The sequence below is a fragment of the Cynocephalus volans genome, chromosome 17 (genome assembly GCF_027409185.1).
Source record: "Cynocephalus volans isolate mCynVol1 chromosome 17, mCynVol1.pri, whole genome shotgun sequence".
Classification (NCBI taxonomy): domain Eukaryota; kingdom Metazoa; phylum Chordata; class Mammalia; order Dermoptera; family Cynocephalidae; genus Cynocephalus; species Cynocephalus volans.
Genome location: NC_084476.1, coordinates 42,263,194 through 42,277,780, shown reverse-complemented (window position 1 = coordinate 42,277,780; position 14,587 = coordinate 42,263,194). Strand labels below are relative to the sequence as shown.

At 43.6% G+C, this 14,587-nt stretch overlaps 1 protein-coding gene across 1 annotated transcript; it reads right to left on the bottom strand.

The window, feature by feature from the left end:
• Nucleotides 1–947: 947 nt before the first annotated feature.
• LOC134365428 (protein SPATA31F1-like) lies at nt 948–7,112 on the bottom strand. Its single transcript, XM_063081512.1, has 4 exons — nt 6,969–7,112; nt 6,284–6,329; nt 5,725–5,785; nt 948–4,686 (listed from the first exon to the last, which is right to left on the bottom strand). The coding sequence occupies exons 1-4, from the start codon at nt 7,110–7,112 to the stop codon at nt 948–950; spliced, it is 3,990 nt and encodes a 1,329-aa protein (XP_062937582.1).
• Nucleotides 7,113–14,587: the final 7,475 nt, after the last annotated feature.

Sequence of the window (14,587 nt, the reverse complement as noted above, 5' to 3'; positions counted from 1 at the left end):
TATTCAGGAAGCAAAGAAGGGTGGTGGTGAAGGACCCCAGATGCAGGTGTTGCAGAAACAGGACCTAGCTATAGGGCTGTGTACAAGCTGCCAGCAGTAACTTGACGGCTTTGAATATGTTTAGAGAACCCCTTGTGTTTGTCATTCTTTCCCAGAAACTTCAATGCTGAATGCACTGTCCTTAATCACAGGAAGGGCCAGCAGACACAAGTTCAGAGTTTATTCCCTCCCTCCCCCACAAAGCACTTCAGCCTTGGATTTGCCTCCTGGCTCTAGGCTGTTTTAGTGCCAAACAAACTAGATTTTCTCTGTTATTATGCCCTTGGACAGGAACCTGTCAGGGTTTGTCCCGGGTACTTAGACCTCCAACTACATGCATCCCTCCCTACCTCCCCTTGAGTGTGGGGACAAGACCCTCTCCATTTCCTACTGTGATCCTCATTCCAGGGGACATTCATTCCGTGCAGCTAAGAGTCAGTGGAGGTAAGAAACAGGTAACAGGGTTAGGGCAGGCTCCTAGATGGGTTCTCCAGAAAGATCTTCCCAATCCCAAAAGGGAGCGAACAGGGGAAATTCTAGCATTTGGTTTTGACATCTGTCCTATTAACTGTGTGCTTTTGATCAAGAAGGAACACTGTGATACTCCTCTAAAATGACCTCTCGGAATTGTGGGTTGAAGCTCCTTGTCTAGAGAGGAATAACTTTTTAACCTCTCTCATGCCTTCCCTTAACACAATACAGTGGAGACAAGGAGCAGACAGACAACTCTTTGCTTACAGACATAGAGTGTTTTTCGGGTGGAGATCTGCCCCACCTGTACATTAATGGAAATGACAATAACAGTCCTCTTCAAGGGATGCAGAGGTTGGGGAGCCTACAAACTCTTTTTCATTGCCCTGGGGGTACTCAAGCAGACCAGTATTTCTGTCTGAGGTGAGGGTGGGGAGCTAGGTATGGTTTCTTGGTTGAGTGGCACAAACCACTCGAGGGCAGTGCCGAGGGCAGTGGCGGGGGTGGCCCAGAACTGAAGAGCCACGATGTCTGGAGCATAGCTGGAGCTTATTGTCAGGGGAACGAGGACCATCCGAGAAGGTCCGGCCCACCAGCTTCTCAGTGGGGAAAGATTGGGCCTTGGGATGCCCCGTTGGCTTGTCTGTCTTAGTTTTTCTCATGGAGATTTTGGCTGGAGCTGGTCTTTTCTCAACCTTTTCTTTTCTGGCTTTGACCACTTTCTCAGCTGTAGAGAACATGGATTCCTCATGCCCTTTGCCTTTCATTTTGGAGCTAAAACAGTGCAGAAATGATTTAATCTTATTTCTTAAGTTAGATTCTGGAATGCTGGGCCTCTTGTGAGTATGGGCTGGCATCACCTGCCCCTGCAAAACATGACCTTGCAAAGTTTGGCCCCGCCACTTCTTACCCTGAATTACTTGACTCAGGAAGGGCTGGCCCTGTGAAGCCTGGGGCACCACAGGCTGGGCCTTCTCAGGAATCCTTGCTGATTCGAGGCTGACATTTATCTCGGTTTGACTGTCTTGCAGGTCATTTGCAGATTGTTTTCCCCCAGGGACTCCTGGAGGTAGTTCTGGGAGTTTAGGCTGAGCGTGATGCTGGGGGCTGTGTTGACAGGGATCAGCAGGATGAAAGTTATGGCTCCATCTCCAGGAGCCTCGGAGTGTCTTGTTCAGAAGCATCCCTGCTGTTTTCTGATCTTCAGCAGGATGTCTTCCTTCTCTGGTTGAGGAGAGCCCCAACCCTGCATCCCCTTCTCCATAGTCCCCTGCTGCTTTGGGTTTTCCTGGGTCCTCTGTCTTTTCTGCCAGCACTGGGACATGGGCTGAGTCCTTGCTCTTGCCAGGGCTTTGGGGCTCAGGGTGCCAGGGTTCCTCCAGGCTGGGGTTGTTCACACTGGCCTCCACCTGAACACAAAGCACCTGTGCTTCTGTCATGTCCCCACTGGGTTGTGAGATCTCGGAGGCCCAGTGGGCAGAACCATGGGGCACTGATTTGGAACTAGGTGTCTTTTGGTTGTGCTGCACTGCCTTCAACTCAATGGCCAGCTGTTCCTTAAGGTGGACCCATTCTGGATCTGGGGCATGAGGAGTATCTGGTGGGATGGGCAGTTCTTGCAGCAATTTTTTTCCTTGTTTATTTAGATTCCCAAGAGACTCCTGTGTTGATATGTTCTCTGGGACTGTTGTAACTTGTTGTCTGGACTCCCTTGCCCTTATGGGAATTCCCAATTGTATCTCTAGGACCTTTTTCCTCACGTGGTAATTTAGTTTGGCCAACATATGTGTCTTGAATGAGAAGAGGCTATCAGGATGTGTCTGGCTTTCTAAAGGCACCATCTCCCTCGTTCCTTGCACTTGCACTTCAGGCTGGAACTCTTCTGCATTGTCTGCACAAGTCTCATTGTCGTCTCCAACTTGCGGCCCAAGACTTATACCCTGTTCTTCTAATGAGATTGTCTGTGTCAGAGGCTCTATTGGGATTTCAATAGTCCCAAGCCCCCCCTCTGTGACTACAGATTGGCTAGTGATTTGGGGAGCCATGGACTTGGAGAGGGTCACATAATAGAGAGCAGGCAACCCTGACAAGAAGGCCAGATACTTGTGACGTAAAGCTGTCTCCAGTTTTTCAATGGCTTCCTTGGACAAGGCTCGGGGCAGCTTAGAGTGGTCACTGACAGCAGCTGGTAAGGCCTGTTGCTGCTGATCAAGGGCCGCTGGCATACAGGGCATAACATTGTGATGTAGGTTAGGGTCACTTGCTGCCTGCAGCTCCAGGGGTTGGCTTTCTGGAATGCAGGGGATCAGAGCCACTGCCAGGCCTCCAGGAATTGTATAGTCCCAGGAGCTATATACACAGGCAGGGACCTTGCTCTGTTGGATCTGTCCACACTTAGAGTCAATGTGGCTCTGCAATATTGCCTTGACTTGGGCAAACAAGTGTGGCAAGCGGATCAACCTTGGGGCCATAATGAGTGAGGACAGGTCACCAGCCTTGTTGGACTCTAGGGCCATAGGTTGGGGAATGCCCACATTGGCTAGAGCTGTGCTGGTCCAGGAAGAGGTCTGCTGGTCAGTGGATGAAAGGAACAACTGAATGGACTGCTGGATCTTCTGGGGCAGGCCCCAGCGATGGTGAATCAACTGCTTTTGGAGGTGGAATTCCAGCAGCCTCCGGGCATGCTCCGGGAAGAAGAGTAGTTCTCTGGTGAGGACTGAGACAGGCTTCCCTGGCCAGGAAGTTTTCACAGTCTCAGGAGACTGGGCTTTGTCACAGGGCTCATTCTGTATGGGGCTCTGGGAGTGCTGAACTGAGCCCCACTGAAGCTGGAGCTGCCTCTGCAGCAGGTGCCACTCCAAGGCTTCACACTCTGCCAGAGTCAGAAATGGGACATTGATCTGGGATTGATGATGGCTACATGGCGACACCCCATTTGGGGAAGGTGGAGAAGAGGGTGGAACTGACTGGGGTGGAGTTTTAGGCAGCAGGGGGACGAAAGAGAGCTCCTTGAAGAGAATAGGACCCTTCAAGGTGGGCTTGGATATGTTCTTGTTCTTGTTCTTGGAATGGCCTTGAGAGCCCAAGAAAGTAGCAACTAGGGACTCACTGTGCAGAGAAGGGAGGCCACAGAATAGTTGGCTGCATTTCTGCTGAGGATGGCTCCCTGAATCATTAGCCTGTCCCCCAGATAGTGGATAGAGGCCACTTAGGACTTTAAGTGCTGGAGAGGGCAAGGCTAGATCCATAGGTTTTGGAATGTGCTGGTGGTACCTTTCTTCTGGGTTCATAGCGGACCATTCAGAAACCCAGAAAGTCTGGGTGGGCTGGCCAACCATACATGAACACCAGGTTTGGTGGGAAATAGTTCCAAATTTGTGAACAGAGACCTGAGCGGTATTATTTAGGATGAAAGAAACTGGTTGGTTGTTTTCAGGCTGGTAATAAAATGGTGGGTTTGGCATAAGCTGTCTCAAGGACTCCTCAACACGTCTGGGAAGCCCCCACATCTGGAAATGCGTCCATTTTTTCACATGTATCTCAAGAAGTCTCAGCACTTCTGGACTAAGGAATGGCAGGTTTGTGGGGAGGACCATTTGAAAGGCCATAGGATGTGTCAGGTTAGCTATCTCTGGGTTCAGGGACAGCAAAGTGTCCTCAGAGTTCAGAGATTGCTGGCCTTCATCACCGTGCACAAGTTTGAGGTTGTTCTGCATCGTCTCCTGATGGTTTGCTGGAACGCTAGGCTCCTCAACCCCTGAAAAAGCGATAGTCTCTGGGCCTATCAGCATATATGGCACTTGAAATTCCTGCTGTAGCTGGAAATGATCAGCCCAGTAATCTTGTATATTGACTGTATTGGTTGACTGAGTAGCTGACAGGGTTAAGAATTTCTGAGTTGTGGATTGTGCCAGTGTTGGGGTTGCAGATGCCAGTGAAATCTCTCTGGTGTCCTGGGAATGAAGCCCCAGACTCTGCTCAAAAGATACACTAGACATGGACAAAATATCTAGGCAAGAGGAGTCCTGGGATTGCCCAGATAAAGTGGGAGAGATCTGGTTGTTCTCACCCACCAGCAATTGCTGAATCTCCAGAGCCACAGCATTGCAGGTTTGGCAGCAGGGATCTGCACACAGGAGCCGCCGCACACTTCCCTCCTGAGGAAGCCAGCCCTGGCTGGGAAGGGAAACATGGCAACCGTTAATGATGGAGTGACATCTGCCTCCTTGGAAGAGTGTGGCCTGGGGATTGACACTGCTTTTTTCTAGTCTTGTAAGTCCTGGGACCCACACTTCTTTGGTGTCTACCCCTCTGCTTTTCTTCCTAAGAAAATGCCATTTGGCAAGGTATGGTGGGTGACTGAGGATCTGGAGCTTGTTGGGCAAGGTCTCAGACAACCCATGGAAAGGCATGGCCGTCAGTGAGGACCGGGAGCTGGGGTCACTTCTCTGTTGACCTTGTTGAGAAGCTGAATGAGAAGAAAGGAACCAGACAGATAAGGGAGCCAAGTGGTTAGCCGATGGGGCATCACTGGGAACACCACCAGGTAGAACCCGGATCATTTGAGGCTAAGAAACCTGAAGCCTGGTATTGAGTACATCTAAACTGTGAAACATGAGGTCCTGTGGGAACTCTCCATTGAGAGGACTATGGGATTTCCCTGCTGCTGTACCCAGCCTCTCTTGGGAATCAATCCCATTCTCCAGAAATCATAAGAAGAGTACAGTATGATAGGCTCCTGTCTGAGGTCTGTCCCAGGAACTGGCCTCCCTGAAGACAGAACCAGAGGAGGTAATGTCAGCAGGGTCCAGCCAGACTCAGAGGAGTCTGCCCTTGAAGGGCTCTGGCTGTAAAGGGAATATGACAATGATGTCCTCTTTATGCAAAATCCATTCTCTTGACTGGATTACTTGTCTCACAGCTGAGAGCAACCCCGTATAGAGTCTTTTATAAATTATGCTCTAGTCAAATCCTGAATTCCAGAACTACTGTGACTCTAGCACAGAGTAGAATTGGGGGACTCTTCCCTCCTGAGATGTCTAACCCATCCCCCCACCCCCTGCTCTGGCAACTCCCTGAACCAGTGAGCCAGCACCCACTGTGTATGTCTCCCTCCCATCCGTTATCCCTCTCCTCATCCCTGCCCCAAGCCAAGCTGAGAAATCGTCACAGGCCAGGCTGAGAGTTGGGAGAATGCAAAAACCAAGAGATCACCTTTTCATGGCAGAGAGCAGCTCCTGTGGCTTCTCAGCTTCTTCCTGGGAAGTTCTCCTAGCTGAGGAACCAGGAGACAGTGTAATGTCATGTGGGAGAGTTTCAGGGATATCTATAGGAAGCTGTATGCCTTTGACTCTCTTTGAGAGGGGACAGAAAACCCTAAAATGTCAGTACTCTAACATACCTCTGTATACTTATTCTCATTTGATCTTCACAACTACACTGAGTGAAGGAAGATCCTCAGATGCCCATTTTATGGAGGAAAAGACTGAGAGACAAAGTGACTTCCAGAATGCTGTAAAACTAGTAAATGACACAGTTAAGGACATCTGCCCTAATTCCTCAATTCTTTATTCCCATGGAAATAATGTAGATAATTTTGGAATATTTCCAAGTTCTGATTTCCCACCCACAGAAATTTTCTGTGAAAGTTGTCTATTTGGGAAATGGAGCCTTCAGTGGTTGAGAGCACCTGGCACTGGGGTCATAGAGGGACTGGGTCCATGGGAGTTTCACCCACAGTGGAAGAGAGTCAGAGCACAGACTGGGACTTTACCTCTTAATGCTGCATCTCTAGCCCTTTGCCTGTCTTTCCGGTGACGCTTAAAGACAAAAACATTGGAATGTCAAGCTGGGACACTATTTTCTTTTTCACATCCAAAATGAGATGAAGCTTATATACATTTCCCACTCCCTTTCTACATTTCTGTTTGTATGTTATACTCGGCTCCATTTCTTTTATCTTACTCCACCTTTCTTCACCCCAACATTTTCCTTCTCTGCTGATTTCTGATTTGCTTTGAGGCTTTTCCAAACTCTATACCTCCCATCCAATTCCCAGGAAAAGTTCTGCTGGCGACTGATGATGAAGTAAAGGAAAGAATAGAACAGATTAAAGGGCATGTGTTTCTAATAGTCGATTGACTCCAGTTTTAAAATGCCTTAAGGGACCTCCAACTAGAAAAATCCCACACATTGGGAGGATTTCTGAGATCCCATATCATATAGGTCTCTACTCAAGTCAAATAGAGAGGTTCTTGACTTTTCAATTAGAGTATGCTGCAGAGAAGGCCTGGTAAGGAATTACTTCCACATTCTGAGATGAAAAAGACTATATAAAAGTAACTGAAAAAATAGCATAAAAATTGGTGGGGAGGGGTCATAAGGAGAGACACCAAAGAACTTAAAAGTTTCATATCTGAGGCTTAATTAGTTCAATTGTGGTGATAGTGTTTCCCTACCTGGCAGCAGCTCTTTTTAGGTTCCACCTTCAATCCATTGTAATTCCTTTTCACTTGCCAGATAATTAGGATAATGATGAAGATGGAGCCATAGGTATATAAGGGATATCCAACATCCCCCAGAATAAAAGTAGGGCTCAACATGGCCTAAACCTCATTAGCATGAAGAGGCCAGCCTTCCCTATTATTGAGGCATTCAGGGTCCTGGTGCCTAATGACTCTCAATGCTAGGCCTTGTCATGTCCACCTCACAGAAGACAGAACCAGGCCACCAGTCTGCATCACAAAGCCCTCCTGTTTCTTAAGGCATGTGTAGTAGAGAAGCTTATATATTGTTTTGGTACATAAATGAGGGTGTCTGGTTATCTTTAAAGGTTACAGAGCTGGGACTAAAGCTGCCATGCTCACAAGCAGTGTCTGTTTCCCACTTTCTCTTCGCTCTTTATCCCCTGCACCAGACTGGTGGCTTGGCTCTCTCCTTCACAACAACTTTCTTGCCACCCATCCTCAGAAAAATGAGGGCTTTGGCATACAAGGCACCTTATGAGAAAGAGTGGCTGGGACAAAGAAACCTCCACCAACTCCCCCTCTTGTCCTGGATATATACCTGAGAAATACATGGGAGTTTAGGGAGGGCAGTGTCTGCTTATGGCTTGGACATGTAGAGGTTTGATTTTTCAGTCAAGGGGTGATCAGTCACAGAGATGCAGGAAGGGGACCATGGCTGATGTGGCAGAGAATGCCAAGGCGGCTGTATCTACCTAGTCTGGCCTGAAGCTTGAAGATGGGTGGGAAGAGATTGTGAACACTCTTCCACTGAGGCACATTTGTGCGGCTCACTCCTGGAGTTCTGTTGAAGGCTTGATTTTCCAGAGCTGCCTCTACCCATGCTATAGCATTCTGCCTGTTCAGACAGATGAATGTCTGCAGAGATGGCCACTTCTGCCATGGGTCACAAACTAGTTGCAGCTTTTGGTTGGGTCTGCTCCTCTCTGGATGTATGCTGTTTGCCTGTAGGATTTCTGTTTGTTTGACCTGGATTTTGGAAACCTTTTCAAAAGTAGGCATATGTGATACAAAATTCAAAAGGCAGAAGAAGATATGTCTTCTCATCCTTGTGTCTCATTTCCTTATTTTCTTCCCTTCAATCAATAATTTCTATCAAATTTTTGTGTATCCTTCCAAACTAGTCTAGCATAAAAAAACAAATGAATTTGTATGTTTTTCTTCACAAATGGAAGTATAGTATAGACAGTTGCCCTTCTTATTTTCATTTCATAAAATCGAGCATATCATTTTCTTTAATGGCTGTAGTGTCTTCCCTGATACGGCTGTTCATCTTCAATTCATCTTCAGTGCCCTATTCATGAATATTTAATTATTTAGTATTTTGCTCTGGCAAATAATACGGACACAAACATCGTATATATAAGTCTTTGTATGCATGTATGGGTATATACGTAGGGAAAAGTTTTATGAGTAAAATTTTTGCTGGGTCAAAGTATATGTGCATTTTCAATGTTTATATTGCCTAATTGCCCTCCAATTGTACAAATTCATGTTCTGAAAAATGAATGTCTCTTTCATGCTGACGAACACTTGGGTGGTTTCTACTTTTCAGCTGTCATGAATAATGCTCCAATGAATATTGGTGTACAAAAATCTGTTTGAGTTCCTGTTTTCAATTCTTTTGGGTATGCCACAGTTTTGTTTTTCGTTTTTTGTGTTTTTTTGCTTAAATCTTTAATTTATCTAGAATTTGGTAGTTTAAAAACACTTTTATGAGGTTATAACTGACATACAATAAACTACACATTTAAAGTGAATCACTTGATAATTTTCATATATGCATACATCTGTGAAACCATTATTATAATCTTGATAAGGAACAATCCATCAACCCCCCAATTTTTTTATGACCCTTTCTAATCCTTCTCTCCTACCCCTTTTCTCTCCCCTCCCCTAAGCAACAACTGATCTATTTTCTGTCACTGTAGGTTAGTTTGCATTTTCTAGAGCTTTATGTAAATGTCATCATGCAGTATGTACCCATTTATGTCCGGCTTCCTTCCCTCAGTTCAGTGATTTGAATATATCTGTATTGTTGTGTATGTCATTAGTTCATTCCTTTTTATTGCAGAATACACATATATTACAATTTGTTTATCCATTCACTGGTTAATGGACATTTGCGTTATCAGGTTTTGGCTACTAGAAATAAAGCTGCTATGAACATACATGTTCCAGCCTTCATATGGACATATATTTCCTTTTCTCTTGAGTAAATTCCCAGTAGTGGAATGACTGGATCATATAATGGGTGTATGCTATGGTTCGAATGTAGGTGTCCCTCCAAAATTTATATATTGAAACCTAATTATCAAGGTGATAATATCAGACGGTGCAGCATTTTGGGAGGTATTAGGTCAAGAGGGCTCTGCCCTCATGAATGGGATTAATGACCTTGTAAAAGAGGTGTGAAGGAGCTGTTTGGCCCTTCCATCATATAAGGACGTGACATTTGTCCCCTCCACATGCTGAAGCAACAAGATGCCACCTTGGAAGCAGAGACCGAGCCCTCAACAGACATCAAACCTGCTGGCGTCTTGACCCTGGACTTCCAGCCTCTAAAACTGTGAGAAAGATAAGAATGTTTTTTCCATTTCAGTGAAGAACGTCATTGGTATTTTGATGGGGATTGCATTGAATCTGTAGATGACTTTGGGTAGTATAGACATTTTCACACTGTTAATTCTTGCAATTCAAGAGCGTGGAATATCTTTCCGTCTTTTTGTGTCTTTAATTTCTTTCAGAAGTGGTTTATAGTTCTCATTGTAGAGATCCTTCACCTCCTTGATTAAATTGATCCCTAGGTATTTTATTTTTTCGTGACAATTGTAAATGGGCTTACTTTCTTTATTTCTCTTTCTGTTAGTTCATTATTTGAGTATATAAATGCAACTGATTGGGGCATTTATTTTGTATCTTGCAACATTACTGAAGTTATTAACGAGCTCTAGGAGTTTTTTGATAGAGTCTTTAGGTTTTTCTGTATAGAGTATCATGTCATCAGCAAATAGAGACAGTTTGACTTTGTCTTTTTCAATCTGAATTCCCTTTGTTTCTTTCTCTTGCCTGATTGCTCTGGCTAGTACCTCCAGTACTATGTTAAATAGAAGTGGCAAGAGTGGGCATCCTTGTCTTGTTCCTGTTATTAAGTGAAAAGCCCTCAGTTTTTCCCCATTCAGAATGATACTGGCAGTGGGCCTGTCATAGATGGCTTTTATAGTGTTGAGATACTTTCCTTCTATACCTAATTTGCTGAGAGTCTTTATCATGAAGGGATGTTGAATTTTGTCCAATGCTTCTTCAGCATCTATTGAGATAATTATATGGTCTTTTGTCCTTGAGTTTGTTGGCGTGGTTTATCACATATTGACTTTCGTATGTTGAACCATCCTTGTATCTGTGGGATGAATCCCACTTGATCATGGTCTATAATTTTTTTTAATGTGTTGCTGTATTCTGATTGCTAATATTTTGTTGAGGATTTTTGCATCTATGTTCATCAAGGATATTGGCCTGTAATTTTCTTTTATTGTTGTGTCTTTATCTGGTTTTGGTATCAGAGTTATGTTGGCCTCATAGAATGAGTTTGGGAGAGCAGCTTCTGTTTTAACTTTTTGGAATAGTTTGAGGAGAGTTGATATTAATTTCTCTTTAAAAGTTTGATAGAGGGCCGGCCCGTGGCTCACTCGGGAGAGTGCGGTGCTGATAACACCAAGGCCCCGGGTTCGGATCCCATATACGGATGGCCAGTTTGCTCACTGGCTGAGCATAGTGCTCACAACACCAAGTCAAGGGTTAAGATCCCCTTACCGGTCATCTTATAAAAAATAAAATAAAATAAAATAAAAGTTTGATAGAATTCAGCTATAAAGCCATCCAGACCTGGACTTTTCTTTGTTGGAAGATTGCTGAGTACCGCTTCAATCTCATTGCTTGTTATTGGTCTGTTCAGGTTTTCTATCTCTTCATGGTTCAGTCCGGGTAGTTTGTATTTGTCTAGAAACTTATCCATATCCTCCAGATTTTCATATTTGTTGTCATACAGTTGTTTATAACAGTCTATAATGATTCTTTGTATTTCTGTGGTATTGGTTGCAATATCTCCCTTTTCATTTCTGATTTTTTTCATTTGGGTCTTCTCTCTTTTTTAATCTAGTTAATGGTTTCTCTATTTTATTTATCTTCTCAAAAAACCAACTTTTTGTTTCATTGATCTTTACTATTGTTTTTTGGGTCTCTGTTTCATTTAGTTCTGCTCTGATCTTCATTGTTTCTTTCCGTCTACTACCTATAGGTTTGGGTTGTTGTTTTTCAAATTCTTTGAGGTGTACTGTTAGGTCATTTATTTGAAGTCTTTCCATTCTTTTGATGTAAGAATTTATTGCAATAAATTTGCCTCTTACTACTGCTTTTGCAGTATCCCACAGGTTTTGGTATGATGTATCTTTATTTTCATTAGTTTCAAGAAAGTTTTTGACTTCCTTCTTAATTTCTTCTTGAACTCATAGCTCATTCAGGAGCCTATAGTTTAGTTTCCATGTATTTGCTTAGTTTCCATAGTTTTGCATATTATTAATTTCCATTGTATTCTGAACAGATACTTGGAATGATTTGAATTTTTAAAAATTTGCTGAGACTAGATTTGTGACTTAATATGTGGTCTATCCTGGAGAATGTTCCATGAGCTGATGAGAAGAAAGTATATTCTTTAGTTGTTGGGTGAAATGTTCTGTATATATCTGCCAGGTCCAGCTGGTCTAAGGTGTAGATTAAATCCTGTGTCTCTTTGTTGATTTGTTGCCTGGAAGATCCATCCCATACTGAGAGAGGGGTGTTCAGATCACCCACTATTAACATATCAGGGCCTATTTCTTTCTTGAGGTCTAAGAGTGTTTGCTTCATATATCTGGGTGCTCTAGTATTGGGTGCATATATATTTATGATTGTTATGTCTTCTAGCTGGATAGATCCTTTCATCATTATATAGTGGCCTTCTTTGTCTCTTTTTGTTTTTTGGTTTAAATTCTATTTTTTCCGATATAAGAATAGCTACTCCTGCTCATTTTTGGTTTCCATTTGCATGGTATATCTTTTTCCATCCTTCCACTTTTAGTCTGTGTGTTTCTCTACAGGTGAGCTGGGTCTCTTGAAGACAGCATATACTTGGGTCTACCTTTTTAATCCAATCAGTCAGTCTGTGTCTTAAATGGGGAGTTTAATCCATTCACATTTAGAGTAGTTATTAATAGGTATTGTTTAATTCCTGTTATTTAATTGCTTTTTGTTTAGATGATTTGAATATCATTTGATCATTACTTCACGTTTTATTTCTCTTCTTCAATGTTTGTTGGAAATTTAAGGTGGCATGATTTAGCTTCTTTCTCTTTCTAGATGGCATTTTTGTTTTAATGATGGGTTTTGGTCTTTCTTGTGTATTTGTGATACTGGTCATCATTATTCAGATTCCAGATGAAGCACTCCCTTGAGAATTTCTTGCAGGGCTGGTCGTGTGGTGGTGAACTCCCACGACTTTTGTTAGTCTGGGAAATACCCTATTTCTCCCTCATTTCTGAAGGAGAGCCTTGCTGGGTAAAGAATTCTTGGCTGGCAGTTTTTTTCTTTTAGTATTTTCAATATATCATTCCACTTTCTTCTGGCCTGTAGGGTTTTGGTTGAGAAGTCTGCTGTTAGTCTGATGGGGGTGCCTCTCTAGGTGACTTAATGCTTCTCTCTTGCTGCTTTTAGAATTCTCTCTTTGTCTTTGATATTTGCACATTTAACCATAATGTGTCTTGGGGAGGATCTTTTTGGATTGAACCTGTCTGGTGACCTTTGAGCTTCCTAGATCTGAAGGTCTGTACCTCTCCCTACACTTGAGAAGTTTTGTTACTATTTCCTTGAATAGGTTTTCAATACCTTTTCCTTTCTCCTTCTGGAATACCTGCAATTTGGATGCTAGAGTGCTTGAGGTTGTCTGCTATCTCTCTTAGATTTTCCTCATTATTTAATTCTTTTTTTCTTTTTTCAAAATCTGCCTGGGTTATTTGTCTGCTTGGGTTGTTTTGAAAAGACCATCTTCAAGATCTGAAATTCTTCTGCTTGCTCTACCCTGCTGCTCAAGCTCTCTGTTGTGTTTTTTATTTCACTGAGTGAATCTTTCATTTCTAGGAGTTCTGCTACACTCTTTTTTAAGGTATTAATCTTTTTGTAAATTTCCTCCTTCATATTGTGGATATTTTTTCTTGTTTCATTGTGTTCTCTAATTGAGTCTTCTTTTCTTTCTTCAAGTTTTCTTAAGATCATTGCTTGGAATTCTTTTTCAGACATTTCAAGAATTCCCTGTGTAGAGCTAGGGCTAAGGTCTGGAGCTCACAGACCTCCCAAGCCCATTCACAAAACCTTCAAATGCAGGTCTACAAGCTAGGTAACTAGACAAAAATGTCCTTGGAGCCTTGGTTGAAGAAGGAATAGTCTTTATTCAGCACACACAACACTATGAGCCAAACCGTCCACAGAGAAACTAAAAAACTCAACTGCTACTTGGCAAAGTCCAAAGAAAACTGAAACTGAGCAGCTGCCAGCAGAGTAAACATGCTCTGTTTTTAGATGTGAGCTCTCTGCCAGCCAGCCTGCTTCACAAACTGAAGAACACACAATAGCAATAACTAAAAAGATATGTGGGCGCATATGGGCACTAACCCCACACACAACTTGTTTACAAGAAATGTGCTGCTCAAACCAACCAGACCTGAGCTGAGGAAGCCTGACTAAATTATCCTATTTTCCCCACAATCCACCCCTTCAAGGTCCCTTGCTGTACAATCTATGCATTAAAAATCTGCGATGTTCCCTTAGCGAGGATAAATGACCCTTTTATTTATACAACCTATTGTATGTTCTATGTGGCTTAAGGCTTGTCCTGTAGTTCTGTCTTTTAGTCGCACATGTCCGGTTAGTAGTCATTATTGGTGTGATTTTCCATGGGAATCTTGTAGTCATACTGATGTGAAGTTCAGTGCATATTCAGTAGATGATCATGCCAACATATGTATGTATCCAGTCGACTCTGGGACAGTACCTGCAGCCAGAACACTATGGGCAAAAAGACAGAAGGGTTATTGGTACCAAAAGGGGAAGTTCTGGCCCCTCTGGTAAGATACATGCCAGTTTGCCATCCTAGAAAGGATCATTGCAGGAATAGGTATTTTACTTGGTTTGGGGCTCCACAAGGCCATACAAACAGAAGACCAGTAACTCTCTGACTTTGGCAGTAGCCCCACAAGATCCACCTGCCACCATGTCAGGGGCACTCTCACATGAGTTATCTGCCCATCAGGGGCACCTATCTGCTCATCAGGAGCACATCTGCCCATCAGGGGTATTTTTTCTCGGGTTAATGTGGCACCCGCTGAGCAATTGACCACCCAGGCTTGCAGCCAACATGCTGCATTCCCCAGTGCAGCCACCGGCTAGATCAGTTGCTGGAGCTCTCTCCAGCCATCTTACCTTAGCCAATGCATCAGCCTCATCATTGCCAACTCAACATGAGG